The sequence below is a fragment of the Topomyia yanbarensis genome, chromosome 1 (genome assembly GCF_030247195.1).
Source record: "Topomyia yanbarensis strain Yona2022 chromosome 1, ASM3024719v1, whole genome shotgun sequence".
Taxonomy (NCBI): domain Eukaryota; kingdom Metazoa; phylum Arthropoda; class Insecta; order Diptera; family Culicidae; genus Topomyia; species Topomyia yanbarensis.
The window spans coordinates 32,482,440-32,505,473 of NC_080670.1; the positions used below are offsets into that span (position 1 = coordinate 32,482,440).

The 23,034-nt window shown below is 32.5% G+C and overlaps 1 protein-coding gene across 1 annotated transcript in view; it reads left to right on the plus strand.

Moving 5' to 3' along the window:
• Positions 1-23,034, plus strand: part of LOC131694766 (collagen alpha chain CG42342-like) — a 259,583-nt gene that overhangs the window by 118,941 nt on the left and 117,608 nt on the right. The window contains exon 3 of the mRNA XM_058983270.1: positions 4,089-4,168. Coding sequence (XP_058839253.1) covers positions 4,089-4,168 — 80 coding nt within the window. The remainder of the gene's footprint in view (positions 1-4,088; positions 4,169-23,034) is intronic.

Sequence of the window (23,034 nt, forward strand, 5' to 3'; positions counted from 1 at the left end):
AAAATTCTTAAAAATTCTAAAAATTCTAAAAATTCTAAAAATTCTAAAAATTCTAAAAATTCTAAAAATTCTAAAAATTCTAAAAATTCTAAAAATTCTAAAAATTCTAAAAATTCTAAAAATTCTAAAAATTCTAAAAATTCTAAAAATTCTAAAAATTCTAGAAATTCTAAAAATTCTAAAAATTCTAAAAATTCTAAAAATTCTAAAAATTCTAAAAATTCTAAAAATTCTAAAAATTCTAAAAATTCTAAAAATTCTAAAAATTCTAAAAATTCTAAAATTTCTAAAATTTCTAAAAATTCTAAAAATTTTAAAGATTCTAAAAATTCTAAAAATTCTAAAAATTCTAAAAATTCTAAAAATTCTAAAAATTCTAAAAATTCTAAAAATTCTAAAAATTCTAAAAATTCTAAAAATTCTAAAAATTCTAAAAATTCTAAAAATTCTAAAAATTCTAAAAATTCTAAAAATTCTAAAAATTCTAAAAATTCTAAAAATTCTAAAAATTTTAAAAATTCTAAAAATTCTAAAAATTCTAAAAATTCTAAAAATTCTAAAAATTCTAAAAATTCTAAAAATTCTAAAAATTCTAAAAATTCTAAAAATTCTAAAAATTCTAAAGTTTTAAATATTTTAAAAATTCTATAAATTCAGAATGATCAAAAATTCAAGAAGTTAAAAAAAAAATAATAATTCAAACATACTAAAAATTTTAAAAATACTAAAATATCTAAATTTTCAAAAAGTAATTGAATTCTAAAGATCGTTCTTAAATTTTTTTTTAAATTTTGAAAATTTAAAAAATCCGATTTGTAAAAATTCTTAAAATTTTAAAATTTTTAATCGTTTTAAAACTTTTCACAATTCTGAAAATTCTAAATGTTCTAATTATTCTAAATATTCTAAAAATTGTAAACATTCTAACATTCAAGAATTTATAAAAATTCTAAAAAAATTTATGCTCCGCAAAATTTTTAAAAATCAAGAAATTTACCAAATTTCCAAAAAAATTCAATCTATCTATCTATCTATCTATCTATCTATATATATAAAAGTCAATGTTTGTATGTATATGATTTATAGACTCCCAAATGGCTTAACCGATTACCGTAAAAATTTCTACATAGTAGGCGTTTGTTATGGAGCGTGTTTATGTGCTATTGGTTGGGGATTATCTGCCCGACTGATGGCGCTTCTGAACAAATTGTGTTTTCCTCATATTTCGACGAAAGTCGCAGCAACGCGCGATGGGTATTAGCTAGTTTTCTATACATTTTTAAAGTTCTCAAGATTCCCAATATGTTGTTTAATTCTCAAAATTCTTAAAACTTTACATTTTTTAAATTCTCAATATATAGGTATGAAATGCTGAAAATTCTTCAAACTTTTAAAATTTTAAAACTCAAAATTCCTGAGATAAATGAAATAAAAGCATAAAATTCTCAAAACTTTCAATGCTCGCAAAATTCTTCAAATTTGAGAAATTTCAAAATTTTCAAAATGTTTAATATTCTAAAAATTCTAAAAGTTCTAAAGATTCTACAATTCTACAATTTCTAAAAATTCAAAAATTCGAAAAATTTTAAATTTCAAGAAGTTCGAGAAATTTTGATAATTCAAGCATTCTTAAAATATTAAAAATTCTGAAATTCCAATGGTTCTGAAAAAAAAAATAAAAATTCTGAAAAATTCAAAAATTCGAAAAAAAATTAAAAATTGTAAAAATTCTATATTCTAAATATTCTAAAAATACTAAAATTTCTAAAATTCCTAACAAGTATAAAAATTTTAAAAATTTAAAAATTCTTATATTCTAAAAGTTATGACGATCACAAAAATTTTAAAAATTTACAAAATTCGAAAAACAATTTGAAAATCGGAAAAAAATTTCATTTTTTTTTTAATTTTTAAGATTGTAAAAAATTTAAAAGATTTAAAAGCTTTAAAAAATTTTAAAAATTTTAGAACTTTAAATATTTCATATATTTTTAACATTTTTAAAATTTCAAAAGCTTCAAAAAAAAAATTAAAAATGTTTAAGAATTTTAAAAATCTTCAAAATTTTAAAAATCGTGAAGATTTTAAAATCTTTAAGGATTTAAAAAAAATTAAGTTTTAATATTTTGAATGATTCTGAAAATTATGAATATTCTAAATATTGTAAAAATTCTAAATGTTCTGAAAAATATTTTGAAAATTCTAAATATTCCAGAAGTTTTAAAAATAAAAAAAAATCTTAAAATTGTAAATATTTTAATTTTTTTTAAATTCTAAAAATTAGTCGAAATATTCAAAATTCTCAAGAGTCTAGAAGTTCTTAAAATCCTTGAAATTCTTAAAATTTTCATGCTTCTTAAAAATCTCAAAATTTTTAAATTCCCAAAATTTAAAAAATTCTCAAAATTTACCAAATTCAAAACTAGAAATTCAGAGTTCAGCATTCATATTTGAAAATAGATAATTATAAATGTAAAAATAGATAATTATGAATGATAATTATAAATGTAAAATACAATAATTGCAGTTCATACACTGCAATTATTGTATTTACAAAGTTTAAAAAGACATGCGAATCTGCGGAAGACATACGCATTTTTGTGTCAGAGTAAAATGATAATTAATGATTAACGTTTAATTATAGATTTTAGCAGTCAATCCGCAGTAAAATGGTTTCTAGTAGTAACCTAAATAAAAGTTTTGTACTCAGTTCGTATTGTAAATCATTTTTACATTTCTGCAAACTCTCTTTGAATCAATTTCTAGCAAGGCTTCACTCGCTCGTTCGCATGCAGCATTATCACCTAAATCGGAATCTGAAAAATTCTTCCGGTTGATTCCACCCAATCACGCGATAAACGTGGGTAGTAACGTGGAATGCGAATAATTCCAAGGTCAGTCCAAAAATAAGTTTTCGACTACCACCTACGCCATAACGCACCGCCTCCGCATCCCGGAACACCTACCATCTAAACTCACCCAGTTCACACGGTCATCCATCAACGCCGTGCTAAATTTTCCATCTGGGCGTGTGGAACCAGATCGGAAACCTGACGCCCACTTGGATGTGTACTGTGCAGAGTCGGAAAATTGTCAAATTAAATGATGTTTGCTTTCGCGACGACGACGACGACGACCGCAGCCCGGGTCGGATGCATCGTCGTAGCAGGCTGCCTTCTCCTCGGTTGTGTATAGAAACTAGTAACCATCAGCGATAAAATGGAAGTAAATGTAGTGACAGAAGTTGAGCAGTGAGTTTCCGCCGCACAGCTGGTTAGTGCGCTGCTTCTGTGGTCGGGTGGAAGTTGCTTTCACTCTTAATAAAGTGCGCTTCCTGTGTTGAGCTGCGGGTTGCCATCATCACCATTACCACCAACGCCGGACTGTGTGACATATTGCGTATGATCTTTTTTTCACATTTCTCGATGGAATAGGTTTTCAACGCACTCTTTCGTCCCACGATGGAAACACGGTCCACGATGAGGCCGCCGACGGCGGAGTGACGATTTAATCAAATTACGAGGTTCTTTCTAGTTTCGGAAATGAAGGCATCCGAAACTGTGAAAAAAAAAAAATAAAAACCCTACGGTCCACATGCTGTGATGTTTTACTACGTCGGCGGAGGAGGGAAGCCTCGTGGAGGAGAAGATAAATTTGACAGCATCTAGATCAAAACGAATCGTCCAAATTTGGATGTCACCACGTTTTTCTACCGCTCCCTCGGTTGACGATGCGGAGGGGAAGATAAGCTGGCTCGCCGCATCAAAGTGACGGTTGTTTACATTTCTCGGCTTAAATTACAAAACAGAGCACGGTCATTCTGGAAAATTTATGAAGCAATATTGATCGTGGTCGGTCGGTTGGATTCGTTTAAATAATCCCTCCAATTCTTGGTTTTAGGCGTGGAAAGACGATGCTGGCGCTAGATGATGATGATGATGATGACAGACAGGAAATTGAGTAACGAGAGGGAATAAATTTCTGTCACTGAAGTTTGTTGAGTTATCGGTTCACTTTGAGCATAATTTGATTTTTTTTTTTGGACGAAACTTTTCTAATCGAGATTTGTGTTTGTTTCTATCTTTCAGGACCACCTGGCCCTCCAGGACCTCCCGGTAAAAGAGGGAAGCGTGGCAAGAAAGGTGATCCTGGTGAACCAGGAGTGGAGGTAAGTCCATCAGTTGTCATCGTTTAAATTCATTAGTTTTTGTCGGATGTTCAATTGAAGTGCACCCGAATCTACCACCCCGAAACGAACCAACCACAATCCACTGGTGAATGGTAGATACTGCGCACTCACTTCAACGTTCAATATCATCCTTAAATATATATATTGAAACGAGTCCCCACAGCAGCAAATTTCAATTTTAATTCTCCCATTTGTTGCTGGTCAAACAAGAACAAGTTTCAGCTCGATTTGGTCACAATGATTTCTCATTCCAAAGACTCTGACCACCCAAACCCCTTCTTCCCGTTATTCCCACCGGAGTGCCAGCGGGCACGGAAGCAAGTGTTGCGCCCGAATTGCCAGATAGAGATGGATTTGAGCCAAAAAGCAAACACTCAATTTCCTTTGGCCGAATGCCAGACACGATAAGGGGAATTAATGAGAATTTATTTGCCCATTCAAACATTTCGCTTTGCCGCATCTGTGCGCTATTCATAAAGCGGTTTTCGGTTTTCCGTAACACTATTTAGTTCCGAAAACCACCGAAACATTGCATTCGGGGTGGACCCCCACCTTACCTACTTGGTCTCATTCGTCCGTGCTGGTTCTGCTTTTTGCTGCCGCAGCTGGATTAAGAATTATTACGAATAAAAGATGTAGAGATTGCAATTTATCCTATTTCATGCGAACGCCAACCTGTCTCCGTGAGGGTTGGGACAGACAGGACAACAATACGCATCATAGCAGGCGCTGCATTGCTACCTCGTGGCTGGGCTTGGATAGGGCGGGCAGGCAGACAATGGCCGCTGGAAGTGAAATTCAATTATTTGTTCCATTACCATTCCACTTATCTGTGTGATGCTGCCGGGTCCGGGTTTTTGTGTCCGACTGTGTTTGCATTTGTTGCATTATTATCCCCATAGTGTTCGAGTCAATTCACCATCAGCAGACGAACGAATGTCGAACGCACATTTTCCGACACCAACAGTGAATGGAATCGGACGCGCAGCGCCTACTCGGTACTCGAACCGGAACGAGGGGATACATACGATCCGACTGTACCGTTTAGCAAAAGCCCCCCCCTATCCTAAGCAAACGACAAACGTGTCGCCATGACTACAGTGCACTGATCCGGATAGCCATGCGAACGAGAGCTTCAATGAAATGTAAACGAAAAGTAATTGAGCCGTTTGAAATGGATCCACCCGGTACTACTCGCACACAGGAGGCCGGACCAGTCTCAGTCTCACTGTCGGAACGGAACGGAACACCTAAACCCATTGTTTGCGTTTTTGGCCTTTTGGGGTTCCTCTCCCCCTTCTGAGGGAAGGGAATGGTAGCCTCAAGTGCACCATGCATGTGACAATGATTGAAATCCTTTCCGGAACCGGTGACAGGCACTGTAAAATTGCATTACAATGGATTTACCAGAGCATTACATGGTTTGGCCCTGCCTCTGGCCTTCCTCTGGAAAATGCCGGTCGTTTCAAAGTACCCAACAAAGGAAGCTCTCAGTCACTTTCGACCCGACAAACGTACCTTCACACACACACACACACACGCACGCACACAAAGAGAGCCAGTCAAGTGCTGACAGGAAGGATGATATATTCCCAGAGCGTGGCCAGAAACCGGATGATGAAAACGGAGGATACAGCACCGGCTGGTATCGTCGTTGGCTAGGGCCATGGTTCTGAAGAAGGGGCAAATTCATATTCAAATTCATTTTCTTACTGATCTGAACTCGCAGTGGAACAACGACTGGGTTTGGGCGGGAGGCGGTGAAAAGTGCTTCAGCTCTTGCATTTCAAGTGGATTTGATGTGGTACTAGAGAGCTACTAGTCACTCACTTTTACATTCTGAAGACGATGATGGACCAAGAAGCGCTTGAGAGGTTCAGGAATCTGTTCGGTTGACTTTTTCAGAGGCCAATTTTCGTCGTTCTTTTTAAAATCTTTTCAAGATTGGAATAACGCAGAGGCTGCTAAAATTCCCACACATTAATGCCTGAAAATGGTAAATGTAGCATTAATGAAAGTTGAAACGAGCAGTGAACGCAAGATGCTACCCTCTGTCACGTAAAACAAACTGAAAGTTCCCAATCTAATTAGAAATAAGAAATACGAAATTTAAAATTCGAAATTTCAAATTTGAAATCCTAAAATTGAAATTCGAGATTCTAAAATTCGAAATTTGAAATAATTCGAAATTCAAAATTTAAAAATTGAAATTCGAATTTCAAATTTTAAATTTCATATTTCAAATTTTAAATGTCAAATTTCGAATCTTTCAAATTTCCAGTTTCAATTTTTAAATTTTGAATTTCGAATTATTTCAAATTTTAGAATCTCGAAATTTGAAATAATTCGAAATTCGAAAAATTGAAAATTGAAATTCGAATTTCAAATTTTAAAATTTCACATTTCATATTTTAAATTTCAAATTTCACATTTCAAATTTCAACTTTCAAATTTCAAATGTGAAATTTCAATTTTCAAATTTCAGATTTCAAATTTCAAATTTTAGAATCTCATATTTAAAAATTTTGGAATCTCAAATTTAAAAATTTTAAAATCTCAAATTTTAAAATCTAAAATTTCAAAATTTCAATTTGAATTGCATATTTCAAATTCCAAATTTCTATTTTTCATTCCCATTTCCAAGTTTCAAATTTGCAATTTCAAGTTTCAAATTCCAAATTTCAGATTTCAAATTACGAATTTCAAATTTTAGAACCTCAAATTTAAAAATTTTGGAATCTCAAATTTAAAAATTTTGAAATCTCAAATTTTAAAATCTCAAATTTCAAAATTTCAATTTCAAATCTCAAATTTCATAATTTCAATTTGAATTGCAAATTTCAAATTCCAAATTTCAATTCCCATTTCCAAGTTTCAAATTTGCAATTTCAAGTTTCATATTCCAAATTTCGAATTTCAAATATCAAATATCAAATTTCCAATTTCCAATTTCAAAATTCAAATTTCAAATTTTAAATTTTAAATTTTAAATTTTAAATTTTAAATTTTAAATTTTAAATTTTAAATTTCAAATTTCAAATTTCAAATTTCAAATTTCAAATTTCAAATTTCAAATTTCAAATTTCAAATTTCAAATTTCAAAATTTCAAATTTCAAATTTCAAATTTCAAATTTCAAATTTCAAATTTCAAATTTCAAATTTCAAATTTCAAATTTCAAATTTCAAATTTCAAATTTCAAATTTCAAATTTTAAATTTTAAATTTCAAATTTCAAATTTCAAATTTCAAATTTCAAATTTCAAATTTCAAATTTCAAATTTCAAATTTCAAATTTCAAATTTCAAATTTCAAATTTCAAATTTCAAATTTCAAATTTCAAATTTCAAATTTCAAATTTCAAATTTCAAATTTCAAATTTCAAATTTCAAATTTCAAATTTCAAATTTCAAATTTCAAATTTCAAATTTCAAATTTCAAATTTCAAATTTCAAATTTCAAATTTCAAATTTCAAATTTCAAATTTCAAATTTCAAATTTCAAATTTCAAATTTCAAATTTCAAATTTCAAATTTCAAATTTCAAATTTCAAATTTCAAATTTCAAATTTCAAATTTCAAATTTCAAATTTCAAATTTCAAATTTCAAATTTCAAATTTCAAATTTCAAATTTCAAATTTCAAATTTCAAATTTCAAATTTCAAATTTCAAATTTCAAATTTCAAATTTCAAATTTCAAATTTCAAATTTCAAATTTCAAATTTCAAATTTCAAATTTCAAATTTCAAATTTCAAATTTCAAATTTCAAATTTCAAATTTCAAATTTCAAATTTCAAATTTCAAATTTCAAATTTCAAATTTCAAATTTCAAATTTCAAATTTCAAATTTCAAATTTCAAATTTCAAATTTCAAATTTCAAATTTCAAATTTCAAATTTCAAATTTCAAATTTCAAATTTCAAATTTCAAATTTCAAATTTCAAATTTCAAATTTCAAATTTCAAATTTCAAATTTCAAATTTCAAATTTCAAATTTCAAATTTCAAATTTCAAATTTCAAATTTCAAATTTCAAATTTCAAATTTCAAATTTCAAATTTCAAATTTCAAATTTCAAATTTCAAATTTCAAATTTCAAATTTCAAATTTCAAATTTCAAATTTCAAATTTCAAATTTCAAATTTCAAATTTCAAATTTCAAATTTCAAATTTCAAATTTCAAATTTCAAATTTCAAATTTCAAATTTCAAATTTCAAATTTCAAATTTCAAATTTCAAATTTCAAATTTCAAATTTCAAATTTCAAATTTCAAATTTCAAATTTCAAATTTCAAATTTCAAATTTCAAATTTCAAATTTCAAATTTCAAATTTCAAATTTCAAATTTCAAATTTCAAATTTCAAATTTCAAATTTCAAATTTCAAATTTCAAATTTCAAATTTCAAATTTCAAATTTCAAATTTCAAATTTCAAATTTCAAATTTCAAATTTCAAATTTCAAATTTCAAATTTCAAATTTCAAATTTCAAATTTCAAATTTCAAATTTCAAATTTCAAATTTCAAATTTCAAATTTCAAATTTCAAATTTCAAATTTCAAATTTCAAATTTCAAATTTCAAATTTCAAATTTCAAATTTCAAATTTCAAATTTCAAATTTCAAATTTCAAATTTCAAATTTCAAATTTCAAATTTCAAATTTCAAATTTCAAATTTCAAATTTCAAATTTCAAATTTCAAATTTCAAATTTCAAATTTCAAATTTCAAATTTCAAATTTCAAATTTCAAATTTCAAATTTCAAATTTCAAATTTCAAATTTCAAATTTCAAATTTCAAATTTCAAATTTCAAATTTCAAATTTCAAATTTCAAATTTCAAATTTCAAATTTCAAATTTCAAATTTCAAATTTCAAATTTCAAATTTCAAATTTCAAATTTCAAATTTCAAATTTCAAATTTCAAATTTCAAATTTCAAATTTCAAATTTCAAATTTCAAATTTCAAATTTCAAATTTCAAATTTCAAATTTCAAATTTCAAATTTCAAATTTCAAATTTCAAAGTTCAAATTTCAAATTTCGAATTGCAAATTTCATATTTCCAGTTTCAAATTTCATATTTTAGAATCTCAAATTTTAAAATCAAATTTTAAAATTTCAAATTTTAAAATCTCAAATTTTAAAATCTCAAATTTTAAAATCTCAAATTTTCGAATCTCAAATTTTGAAATCTCAAATTTTAAAATCTCAAATTTTATCTCAAATTTTAAAATCTCAAATTTTAAAATCTCAAATTTTAAAATCTCAAATTTTAAAATCTCAAATTTTAAAATCTCAAATTTTATCTCAAATTTTAAAATCTCGAATTTTAAAATCTCAAATTTTAAAATCTCATATTTTAAAATCTCAAATTTTAAAATCTCAAATTTTACAATCTAAAATTTTAAAATCTCACATTTTAAAATCTCGAATTTTAAAATCTCAAATTTTAAAATCTCAAATTTTCGAATCTCAAATTTTGAAATTTCAAATTTTAAAATCTCAAATTTTAAAATCTCGAATTTTAAAATCTCAAATTTTAAAATCTCAAATTTTATCTCAAATTTTAAAATCTCGAATTTTAAAATCTCAAATTTTAAAATCTCCTATTTTAAAATTTCAAATTTTAAAATCTCAAATTTTACAATCTAAAATTTTAAAATCTCGAATTTTAAAATCTCAAATTTTAGAATCTCAAATTTTAAAATCTCAAATTTTAAAATTTCAAATTAAAATTTTCAAATTCGCAATTTGAAATTTTACATTTGAAATTTGAAGTTGCAAATATCTAATCCCCTTTTTCAATTTATCTTTATTTTTTTTTCTTTTCATTTTCTATTATGTATTCGCATTCTATTTTCTATTTGCTATTTTCCTTTCTCTATTTTTTTTTTCTTTTTTATTTTCTAATTTTTTATTTCTATTTTCGATTTTCTATTTTCTACATTCTATTGTCAATTTTCTATTTTTTATTTTCTATTTTCCTCTTTTTCTCCTTTCTTTTATTTTCTGATTTTTATTTTCTATTTTCTGTTTCTTTTTTTCCGTTATTTATTTGCTATTTTCTGTTTTTTATTTTATTTTTTTCTATTTACTATTTTCCTTCTATTTTTTATTCTTTATTTAGAATTTTTAAATGACAATTTTCAATTTGCATTTTGTAATAGTTAATTTTCAATCTACAATTTTCAATTGATAATTTTCAATGTTCAAGTGTCAATTTTCGGATTTCGAATATTGTACTCAAATAACTCTTGAACGAGCAAATACGAGTCCTGGTCTACATTTGAAAATAAGAAATGAAGAAAATTGGGAAAAAAGCAATAATTTTTTTGGAAAAATCCCAATACTGTTGATGCAAATTAGAAATGTAGAAAATTGCAATGAGAAATTAACAAAAGCAAATACAAACCATGTTGGAGAAATAGAAATATCAAAGACAAAGGGTTAGAAAAATTGGGAAATAATTTTTTTTCATAAAACGTTTATTTGACACGGCATTTGCAAAAGCTTTTTTACGCCGGGGTTTTTTTTACATAACATGGATTGAGAAATAGTGAACAAGAAAAAACAAGTAAGAGAAAACAAGATGAAAAAATACAGGAAGAATGGAAAATGTCGACATGGTTAATAACATAAAATATAGAAACAAATGAGAAGAGGAGACATTCGCTTGCTTAGGACATTTAGTTCTACTTCTACATTCATTCCAGAAAATTTTGTAAAAAGAAGAGAAACTAAAAAGAAACTATTTCGAATCCCTTTGCTGAAAGGAGGAAAAAAGAAATGAAACGAACACCGATTGAAATTCAAGAATGTAAAACGTCATAATTAAAAAATGTAAAAAAAAACAAACAAATTTTGAGCCAACCAAAAACGGACAAAAATGCTACAATAAAGCACCAGAATTCTACCAAAACAAACAGAAGAAATTGGAAGAAATACAAATTGAACAAAAAAAAACACAAAAAGAAAAAATTGGAGCAAAGCCAAAACAGTAGAATCAGTTATAAAGCAATAAGGAACACAGGCAAAAAAGAAAAGAAAATTGTATAAAAAGTTCAAATATCTAAATAACAAAGTCAAAATAGTAAAAAAGTCTGTAAAAAAGCGCGATTAAAAATAAGACAAAAACACAGGTGGAGATAAAATCAGAGAAGTGTAATAGTGAGAAAACCAAAGCAAAAAAAAAAAAAAAATGAAGAACTAAAAATTAGGCAAATGGCAAAGCGGAAGAGAAATTTAATATTACGGAGAGAAGAGAGAAATTCTTGAGAAACAATAAACGAAAATGAAAGTATAAGTTAGAAACATCGAAAACAAAAGTTTAATACAAAGTGAGAAAGCAAATTGTTAAAAAAAATAATGAACATAGAAAAAGAATATTGTATTATTAAATATTTAAAGAAAAAAAATAACTACGGCAGCCAAAACAGATTAAACGACCGTACGCTTATGTAAGGCGCTGTGTTTGCTTATTTAACATTTATGCCAACAATTTTCTGGAAAGGAGAGATGGAAAAACAGAAGCGAATACTATTGCAACTCCAAGAATGTAAGAATGGAAAATACGGAATAAATAACCGAAAAAGGAGAAAAATGTAAAGCTTTGAATTCACTAAAATGTGAATTTGCACATGCACAAACAGAAGTGCGAGAAAGAGAAAAAATTATGAATTCAAACGAAATAAATGAAATGTGGATCAAAATAATGATATCAAAGCAAGGCAACGAAAACTGAAAAAAAGATAAAAGACAGTGCAAAGGAAAAATATAAATAACGAAATAACAAAACAAACGAATTGTTTCTCATCCCAGTGGGTTTTGGTTCAATTCTATGCGAGATCGTTGAGATTTTCTGTTGTGAAAAATCTCTCTGGACAGTAAAGTAAAGCCGTTGGTCCCGGTTCATGTGTTGAGAGCTAGAGTGCAGGCACTGACTCACCGACGGAGGCCGACAGAAAAAAAAAATAAAAAATATGAAATGGACTAATACATAGTACCTAAATAAATAAAAACGCTTTTAATCCACCTAACAGTGTGATGAGACATTTCTTAGAGCTCTTATCACTCTCTTCGGATATTATATCGCTTGAGAACATTTAGAACTTGATGCTTCGCGATGTTTTTGATAACACATACTACATGGGATAGTGGCAGGACTCAGAGAATCGCTCAAATCAGCATAGGACAACATCAGTGCTAGAAATCTCAAACCAAATCAATGGGGAAGCGAAAAAATGGCCCATAAAATAGACACACCAACGAATTATTGTTAATGCTCTGTTAATAAAAGTCAGTTGTGTGTATTCCCTCCGACCGGTTGTTTGTCAGCTGAGCTGCTTTCGCTTTTTCGTGGAAAATAGTCGCGCGATCGATTTCCATATCGTATTTTGCTGCCATTCGCTTTTATCAGTTATAGTGCACTGTTTTCGGATCGTACATTTTACATCGCTGGTGATATTATAGATAAAAAGGCGATTTTTCACCCGATTAAACGAACTATCCGTTTGTTCTATCTTTCGGTGCTACCGCTTCTATACAGTCGAAAACAAAAGAACGTTATTCTTCATCATACCAGCTGTATCGAACAAGAGAAAGTCGTGCTGATTGAAGATGTTTTGCTGCGAATGTGCCTTGCCTATCATGCCTGGAGGGGTAACCATTTCTTGTGATGGATTTTGTCAGGATAATTATCATGCAGAATGTGCTGTGCTGTCTACTGCAGAGGTCACCTGCTGCAACAGGTACAAGAATATCTGGTGGATCTGTACCCCGTGTACGACGATCATGGACGGCTTTCGCAAGATGCAGGCTTTTCGAGATAAACGAGAGGCGATCACCGACGCTACTTCATTTACCCCTGCTCATGCGGCTACTGTTGCTGTCGATGTGAATACTGAGTGAATCAATTACCGAAATGGCTGAATCTTGTTTTTCTTTGGCGGAAACAAGTTCATCTCTAGCTCAATCAATCCCGCAAATGTCGTCCACTCGATTGAAACAAGGGTGTAGGGTTGCTGGTTCTTTGGAGTCAAGTAATTCTACAAATCTTTGTTGGCTATTCTTTACGCGTGTCAAGAACACAGTGAGTGAGAAAGATATTGCTACTCTGGTCGCAGAATCACTCGGAACTAATGCTGCAATTGTGAAGAAGCTCGTACCTGAATGGAAGGACGAGTCATTAATGCCGTTCATTTCATTCAAAGTAGGAATTGACGCAAGGCTAAGAAAAATAGCACTATCTCCATCAACATGGCCATTAGGACTCTGTTTCCGACAATTTCACGAAAAGTTTGACATTTTGTTTGGAATACTGTATTGTTACCGTTGCTTGTTGCTCGATTGTCTGTGTTGTTATATATTGTTACTGTACATTAGAGTGACAGAAAAAAATGATCCCCATCGGCCCACCCCTGAGTCGATTCCTAGTCCCACCAGGAGTGTTTGCTCCAAATTTGAGCCAAATCGAACAAATCTAGCTACCGGACCAACGTGCTTGAAGTTTGTATGGGATTTTTCGACAATTTACATGGAGAAAACCCACTTACGAACATTTTCACCGCTAGGGGGAACTGTATACATCAGATTATCACCAAAAGTGAAAATTAAGAAGATAGTTCTATTATCTACAACTTTGTTGAAGACTGCAAAGCGATCCGACTCGAACAAGAAAAGTTATTAAACTTATAACGAAGTGATGTCTGAGTCAGTTTTGCGTGGGGCCTAGCAGTGCATGGTAGTGTATCAGTACTAGGTTCTAACAAACTAAACATTTTTATGGAATAATGGTTAGATGTTAGTGTTCGGAAGAATTGTAGTACATAATACGAGTTATGTTTTGGTTAGAAAACTTTAGTTCCATCTGTGACCGCATAGATGGCGCCAACACTAACTTTTCAACGGAGAGAGATAGAAATTAGGTGTCTTCTACAAAGTTGTAGAACAAGGTTTTTTCAGTAATTTTGCCAAACATCTCGATATTCTATCTCTCTCCGTTGAAAAGTTAGTGTAGGCGCTATCTATGCGGTCACAGGTGGAACTAAAATTTTCTAACCAAAACATAACTCGTGTTATGTACTGCAATTCTTCCGAACATACTATTCAGCTAAATCTAACCATTATTCCACAAAAATGTTTAGTTTGTTAGAACCTAGTACTGATATACTACCACGTACTGCTAGGCCCCATGCAAAACTGACTCAGACATCACTTCACTAAAAGTTTAATAACTTCTTTCAACAAAGCCGGATTGACTAGCAGTCTTCGACAAAGTTGTAAACCATTAAATTATCTTTCTTATTTTCACTTACAGTGATAATACGATGCAAGTTATCACCGGACCTGGCCAGGAGCTTCAAAAATATTTCGCCACGCGCAAACAGGTGCGCGTGACACCAGTCGGAGCCCGGAATCGGAGACACATTAATTGCCGACGCAGCAGCACCCGACGAGCAGCACCAGCGCAGCGTCATCATTAATGTAGGTTCGATTAGCTCAGGCCTCTGTAACAATTTTGTTAGAAATAAAAATTCATTCTTGATTCGACCATAGTAGCAAGAGGTTTGTTTTTTAAAAAGAACCTCCGGCACATGAGTTGATAACTGGCGCCCGAAAGACGGGACTCGGTTAGTAATAGTATAAAGCCATCTGTAGCTGCCCGCAATAAGTGGAATTCGGAGACTCGGACTTAGAGCCATCGCTGATCAACTCGACGATTTGCAGCCCCGAAGCGCGACCAGGTGCACTAACCAGAACCGTTCACCCCCGGAAATAATAGGACTATAGGACCTAGGCGTTGTCCCGCTGTACTCATGTACATCCTTTATTTTTTGCTACCACTGGCACTCAGCCAAAACATCGAAATTCATAATGTAAATGAAGACCCAGTAGCTATAGTCAAAACAGGAGAAGCAAGGATCCTAGGAGGATATCAAAAATTTGTGCATACTATCAACATTACAGCCATAGAAAATACAATATTTCAAATAGAAGCACAGTTCTCGAGAATAAACTCGAGTTACCCTGACCTGATTACACTACTGAAACAAAAGATAGACGACCTCACAATTAACGTAAAACACCTCAAACCACGAACGAGACAAAAACGATTGGACGCACTAGGACGAGCCTGGAAATGGATGTCCGGCTCACCAGACGCTGATGACCTGAACATGATCACTGAAGGAATTAATGGCATAACAGATAACAGTAACAAACAAATATCAATAAATGATCAGGTTTACAACAGTTTAGAAAACATAACAGATACAGTTAATAGATTGATTAATTTAGAAGAAAACCGCTCTACCTTAACCATGGAAGGAATTCAAATGTTAAACATAATTCTGAATATAGACATTATAAACAAGGAAATTTCAGCAATACAGGAGTCTGTTACACTCGCAAAGCTAGGGATAGTTAATTATAAGCTGTTAAGCACAGAGGAGATCAATCTAATAGATGAATCTTTAAGCAATCAAGGCGTATATTACGAACTCCAGGAAGAAGCACTGAACTTCGCAAAGGTGACCATCGGCACAAACAACGAGATACTGCTCTACGTAATAAATATTCCAACATTTTTTCAAACAATCTACGAGAAATTAAAAATTGAAGCAATCATCAAAAAATCACAACGCATTCAATTGAAAGGAAACAGTTATCTTAGAGGACCGAATGAACTATTATTACAGAAACTCAACTGTGAACGATTTGGCAATTGGAGCCTATGTAACCGATCAGATTTAGAAGATGTTTCAGAAGACAGGTGTATTTCCCGAATAGTGGCAGGAATGGAAGGAAAATGTACATTTGAACATATATCCAACTATCCACCGATCACAGAGATGAGTCGCACGACAGCACTTCTCAATAACGTTAACACTACGCTTCGTACCACGTGTGGGATTTCAGACCGGAACCTAACCGGTTCATTCATGATAATATATCAAAACTGTTCAATAACAGTGGGACAATATACTTACGTTAACAACATCATCAAAACGATAGAACACAGAATTTTCATCCCTTCATCAAGTTTGATAGTGGCAGAAGAAAACATCGAACACAAACTCGACATCTACACGCTGCATCAATTACAGCACCAGCATCTGAAACAGCTAGCACATCTTCAATCAGACACAGCATTACACAGCTGGTCTCTCATAGGAGGCTTCTCAATTTCGTCAATAGCCATAGTTATAATCATAATTTACATTCTGATCAAATCTAGGAACCAAGGCACAATTGTTCACATAGACCAAGCAAAACGATTACCTGTGGAAAATCACATAGTAACAAAAAATATTCAATACTATCGACCGGCTTCTACGAATTTAGCAGTACCAGCAATTTAACGTTGACCCAGGAGGCTCAACACCCAGGGAAGGAGCAGTTATCACCGGACCTGGCCAGGAGCTTCAAAAATATTTCGCCACGCGCAAACAGGTGCGCGTGACACCAGTCGGAGTCCGAAATCGGAGACACATTAATTGCCGACGCAGCAGCACCCGACGAGCAGCACCAGCGCAGCGTCATCATTAATGTAGGTTCGATTAGCTCAGGCCTCTGTAACAATTTTGTTAGAAATAAAAATTCATTCTTGATTCGACCATAGTAGCAAGAGGTTTGTTTTTTAAAAAGAACCTCCGGCACATGAGTTGATAACTTGCATACAGTGCCACCTAGCGGTGAAAATGCGAGCTAGTGGGTTTTCTCCATATAAATCGTCGAAAAATCCCATACAAACTTCAGGCACCTTGGTCCGGTAGCTAGACTTGTCCGATTTGCTTCAAATTTGGAGCAAGTACTCCTGGTGGGACTAGGAATCGACTCAGGGGTGGGTCGAGTGACTTTTCAAAAATTCATTATTTTTCTGGGCACTCTACTGTACATGTTAAATAATTTTAAGTAACAGTCTGTATGGCAGAATTAGCCAAAGACGAAGGAATAAATAAATAAAATATCTAAATTGTGGTGGGAAAACTGAATTTTCCTAAAGGGGTTATATATTGTACTGAGCCAAAAAAATCGATTTTTTTTTTGAATCGATTTGAAGTTTATACTTTACTCAAATTTCCAACGCGACTGAGAACTAAGAAATCAACGCTTTTTCTTGAAAAAAGCGATACTAGTAGTGACACCATTCAAATAAAATCAACAGTGAATATTTCCAGTCTTGGTTTTATTTCCCATTTAAGAACTATTGTGTTTTTTACATCTTAGATTGCATGATGCAGTGATCGAAATCCAAAACTTCATGAAGTATTTGAAATTATTAAATTAAAATTTGAGTTTGCTATTGAAATTGACAAAATGATAGTATCGTCCCTTTGGCGATTTTCGGCCCCACCTATCAGCATTAAAGTATCGCCCTTACGTTTTTTTACAATACCAATTTTACAATTGGTGGGGGTTTGGTAAAAATCGATCTTACTGCCCAAACGGCATAATTCCGAAACCGTAATTTTTGAAGTTTTAAAATTATGCAGAATTAATTTTTCAGAAAATAGTAACAGAGTTCGTGTCTTTAGCGAATTTGTTGAGACTTTATTGTAGTCATGAATATTAACCTGAGAAAATTCACCATAAATACTTCTTGGACGATATACCGTCAAAATTATTTTATCAAATGATGCGCTGTTTAACTTTTGTAAAACTCATTGAAGATACTAAACCTCCGAAATTGGCGGTTTCAAGATGATGCTATCTTGACCTTAAATTACTGTTTTTAAACATTTGACCTATACATATAATTGGTCATACAACAAAATCAAATGCTCATCAAAATCGATCAGAACCTTTTTCATAAATTTCTCTCTACATTTGGAAAGTGTTATCCTCGTTATTAATCATATTACGTTTTCGTCTCAACTCGACGCATTCCCAAAATAAAAACCTGTTTTAATCCACTTAGTGGTGCAATTGTGCTTTTCTCATTTGTCCAGACTACGATTCCATGGCTGGTTATGTTCAATACAATGGTGGAAATGAATATTACATGTTCAGTACGATTTGCACATACATACAACGGATCGACAGCCACGATCTTGAGATACTATGTGATACTGAAACATCGCTTGAAACCAGCGGTGGATCATGGAGAAAGATCCGGGAGGTCCAGGTCCTGCCGAAAATTTTCAACTTGTTAAGAAATTTTAAACTAGTTTTAATTTTAAAGTAGCAACCCCTCACTGCATACTCCCTCCGGGCCGGTATGATTGACGATTTTTAGTGAGTGATTGCATAACCATTCTATATGAGAAAGGCAAAAATGTACCAAAGTCCAAAAAAGTCAATTTTTGTCAAACATCTCAATGTTTCATGCATTTTAAAGTCATTTGGCATCAAAAATACAAATTTGATTTTTCATTTCAGTTTATATGGGAATTTGCTGTGTGATTGCACTCTTCAACTCGTAACTCCGGAACCGGAAGTCCAATCAATAAAAAATTCAATAGCAGCCGATGGGAAGGTTGTACCTTTCATTTGAGACTAACTTTGTGCAAATCGGTCCTGCCATCTCTGAGAAACAGAGGTCAAATTTTTTCCACATTCACACATACACACACATACATACACACAGACATTTTCCGATCTCGACGAACTCAGTCGATTGGCATATGACACTCGGCCCTCCGGGTCGGGATTAGATTGACGAATTTTAGAGTGAATGAGAAAGGCAAAAACATTTTTAGCAAATGTTGAAAGTTATGCATTTTTCTTGGTGAGCAGTTCTATGTTTCATAGACATTAAATCAATTTTAACTTCGCTTCCTATTAAATAAAGACCCTTATTACAGTACATCTCTACAAAAACGAGATCAATTTGAAAATAAATCTGAGGATTATGATTGATTACAGAACTCTGGAATTTTCTATTGGAATGTTCTCAGGCAGGAATTTGATATTGATGCAATTAGACAACTGTGAAATCAAGATCAATAGATCAGTTACATATCAGGAACCATTCCGACAATTTATCAAAAGTCCTCATGATCTGCATCAATAAATTTTCAACTTCAATCCAATTTTTTTTGGGTGTGGTGGTGGGGGGTGTGGGGGGGTTGTATTGTGTTAAACCCCAAAACCTTCTCTTGGCTACGCCGTTGCTCGGAATTATTTATTTCGCTTTTCATTTTCCGATATGTTTCAGATCGAATTGCAGTCAGAAGGTTCGCACAAATGAACATTTTTGTACTGATAAGTTAACAAGTTCCGTCCAGATAACTTGGAAGTGTTCGGTGATTATTTCTAGCGGTTGTAGATAGTAAAATGAAATACAAAATTCGTTTTATCGAAATAATGTTTAGCTTATTTCAATGGATTATTACTATATTGAACAATAAATAGGCGACAAAGAGTAATCAACAAATAACAAGCCATAACTTTTAAAGTATTCGAAATAGATATTTGAAGTCTGTAGTAAAGTTATTCGCAAAAGTAAGAGCTACAAATTTGCTGAAGACATCATTTCGTTATAATCACTTCCAAGAAAATTTGTGAAAATATCTCACTCATAGGGGGATTAATCAGCAAAAGCACAATACCAAAAGAAAAGGCATATTACCTCCATTAAATTCTCCGAAGATACTATTGACCTAAAATAAGACGTTTTGGCGTTAATAATAGATTACATGTTTTTGGTCATATTTCTGGCAATGGGAAATGATAAAAATCTTTCGTCCGCATTTAATGTTAAATATCTCTTATGATAATAGTCCGATTTCAACAATCTATAGCTTGTTCGAAAGCTATTCGTAAAAGCTGTCTAAAAACATATATATTGTCAATCTATGTTGTCAATTTCGGCAGATAATCCAAAAAAACTGCAAAAAACGCCATTTTTATACATTCAAACATTCATATCTTGGAAACTAAACATCAGAATCAAAAACAAATTAATAGCGTTCATACTGTTTTTTAGTTCTTTCATTTAAAATTGGTTTGGATAAGATCGGTTCAGCCATTGCTGAGAAACACGAATGAGAATTTGTCCGTTACATACACACACACAGACACACACACACACACACACACACACACACACACACACACAGACATTGTCCCAAATCGTCGAGCTGAGTCGATTGGTATATAAGACTTGGCCCTCCGGGCCTCGGAAAAAATCTTGAAAGTTTGAGCGAATTCTATACATTTCTTTTATAAGAAATGTAAAAACAGTGAAATTAAAAGTTTTGAAACGAAACCAAGCATTTGAAAAAGTAGATAGAAAAACCGTTTTACGCTGGACGAATTATTAATAACTCAAATGTATATCTTAAGCAAGAGATGAAATTGTTAAAAATGCAGAAATTTTGTATTCCCGTTTCCAAATAAAATACACCATTTACTAACTGTAGCTTATTGGTCAAATTTGTACTATGACATTTTCAGTTATATGTATCAACTTGATGATACGTCTCTTCGAGATATCATCGACAAGGAAAAATAAGGGGGCATGCAGCGACCTCATTTTTGAATGATGTACAATTTTGTAAAATTCAATGACCCCCCTGTTATTCTGACATCCCAGTAACCCAAGCTACATTTGCTCTTTTTTTCCTGTCGCTGCTGAAAAAATCTCTCTCCCACATACACACCAACTCACAACCTGTCAGCATCAGAGTGGGTGGCAAAATTTCGAAAACTGCATCGACTGCTTAGTTTTGATGAGTTCGACTACCCCTGTAGCCGTCAACGCCCCCCCCCCCCCGCCCCCTTCGAACAGTTTAGAGAATTTCGAAAAACTGACGTAGTCAGTCAAGATAAAACTTTCAACTTGTTTAGCTGCTGATGAAATTATAAAAGTTTGTTTAGGATGTTCTGCTGCTGCTGCTGATAGCGGTGAAGAAAGAGAAACACACCTACGCGGGAACCCGAGAATCGGAACCATAGAGATAGCTGCATTTCTCCGTCACTTTTTCGAGCTAGCACAGAGAATCTACTTATATTTCGACTTTCGTTCGGTCTGTATTCTTCTCGCCCGACGGCGATGCTGCTGATAATTAAACTTTGCCAGAACAAGTGCCTCCGCCGTCATGTCTGACGTCTGTTTGCCACTTTTGCAACTTGTTGAAATTTACGGCAAATACTTACCCATCACCATCACCGCCAGCTCGGTTCCTCTAGCTGCATTCGGAATAAAACAGCTCCGGTCCGAATTGAGTTTAAGCAGTGTTATTTAACTTTGGAAATGTTGAATCCGGTTTGGTGGGAAGGGAAGGGTGGGGGGCTGGATGTGAGAAAGAAGGTTTCTATTTGATAATGATAAACTGATGTCGATTTTAAGCTTCTGCCACCACCGGATGGTGGCCCGATCCTGCCCCAACTGGTTGTCTGTGTGGTATAGCTTAAAAATTTGAGCCCGGTTTAGGTTGGCGAAACTATTTTTGCTACCATGAATATAGGAGGAACTTTCAACGGGTTTTCGTTTTTGTGGAAATTGTTTCTGTTGGTTTAAGAGCTTTTCGTTTTAATTGCAGTCAGTTGGTTTAATGTAAGTAATTATAAATTGCTTCTGAGGCCTGATGGGATAAACAAGTTAGCTTCGAATGAAGCAGGTCCCTGAATAAGTGTTTGTTTGTGTAGGAGGTAATATTGTTTTAATTGTTCTCGGGAAACATTGGCCACTCAAACCTAAAAGCGTTCAGAGATGGAGATCGATTATGGTGGTATTTCGGAAATGAAGCTCAATGTGTATTACCAAACAGGCGATAAGTCTGCCTACTTGATGATACGAATTTATGAGATAAAATGCTAAAAAAAATGTTACAAGAAAGCCCGTATGGGATATAAGTGATAACATTTTGTTCAACAGCCCGCAATACAGTGGCATAGATGAGTGTAAATAAGGGGTCATGAAGCGACCTTATTTTCCCGCAAAGTTTGTTTTTGCCAAGAGCAGAAACGCTAAGAGCCTTTTTCTTCTAATCGTTTTCAATTATTCTGGAATTACCACAAATGTTGATGGATTACCTGCCCATAGTAGCATAGCTGGAAAATGTCATGGTTATGACCAGTCATCTGGTGACTGGTCGCATGTTTGCTCGTGACATGTACAAGTTGCGGATTCTTGCGACATGTGACACAAGCGCGTGTACACGATACATTTTCCCCGTGACATGTCATAAAATTTGTACATGTTTCAAAACAAAACTGGTTTGTCAAGCGGCTGTACATTTACTGAACTGTGACATGTATGTTCGTTTGCGAACGGTCGCGACAATAGAAAAACAGGTTTGCTTGTTATGTGACGTGTCGACAATGAACCGGTATTGAAAAAGGGTAAAATATTGGATACCGTACTTTGGCGGATAATTGGAAATATAGAAAATGAGATAATTGTATTTCTTTCAACATTTCACAAATAAATATTGTTTGTTATTGCGGTTAAGAGGTGTTGAAAATCAATAGTTTTAGACATTTTAAACGCACATTGGGAAGTAAATGCATCGAAATCGAAAAATTTTCAACTTTTCGCAGATAAACATTGTTTGTTATTACGACTTGTTTACTATTTTTATCTGCAACCGTCGGCGCGGCCCGGCTCGGCGGCGCTGGGCACACCTCTAATTTTAAACGCATTTTTAAATTTCCATTTTGTCGAAATTACTTCCCCATGTGCGTTTAAAATGTACAAAACTAGTGATTTTCATATCCTAGTACAGCAGGATTCCGTTTTCGGCAACAATTTTATTTTTTGCTGTTGCCAAAACCGGAACCGTGCCAAAATTGAACCTTATTTTTAAAGTTTGGATTTTCAATTTACGACTTCAAAAATGTTTCAAGGATTTTTAACCATGTGTGAAACGGAATTAGATGAAAGGAAAAAATAAGAAAATTC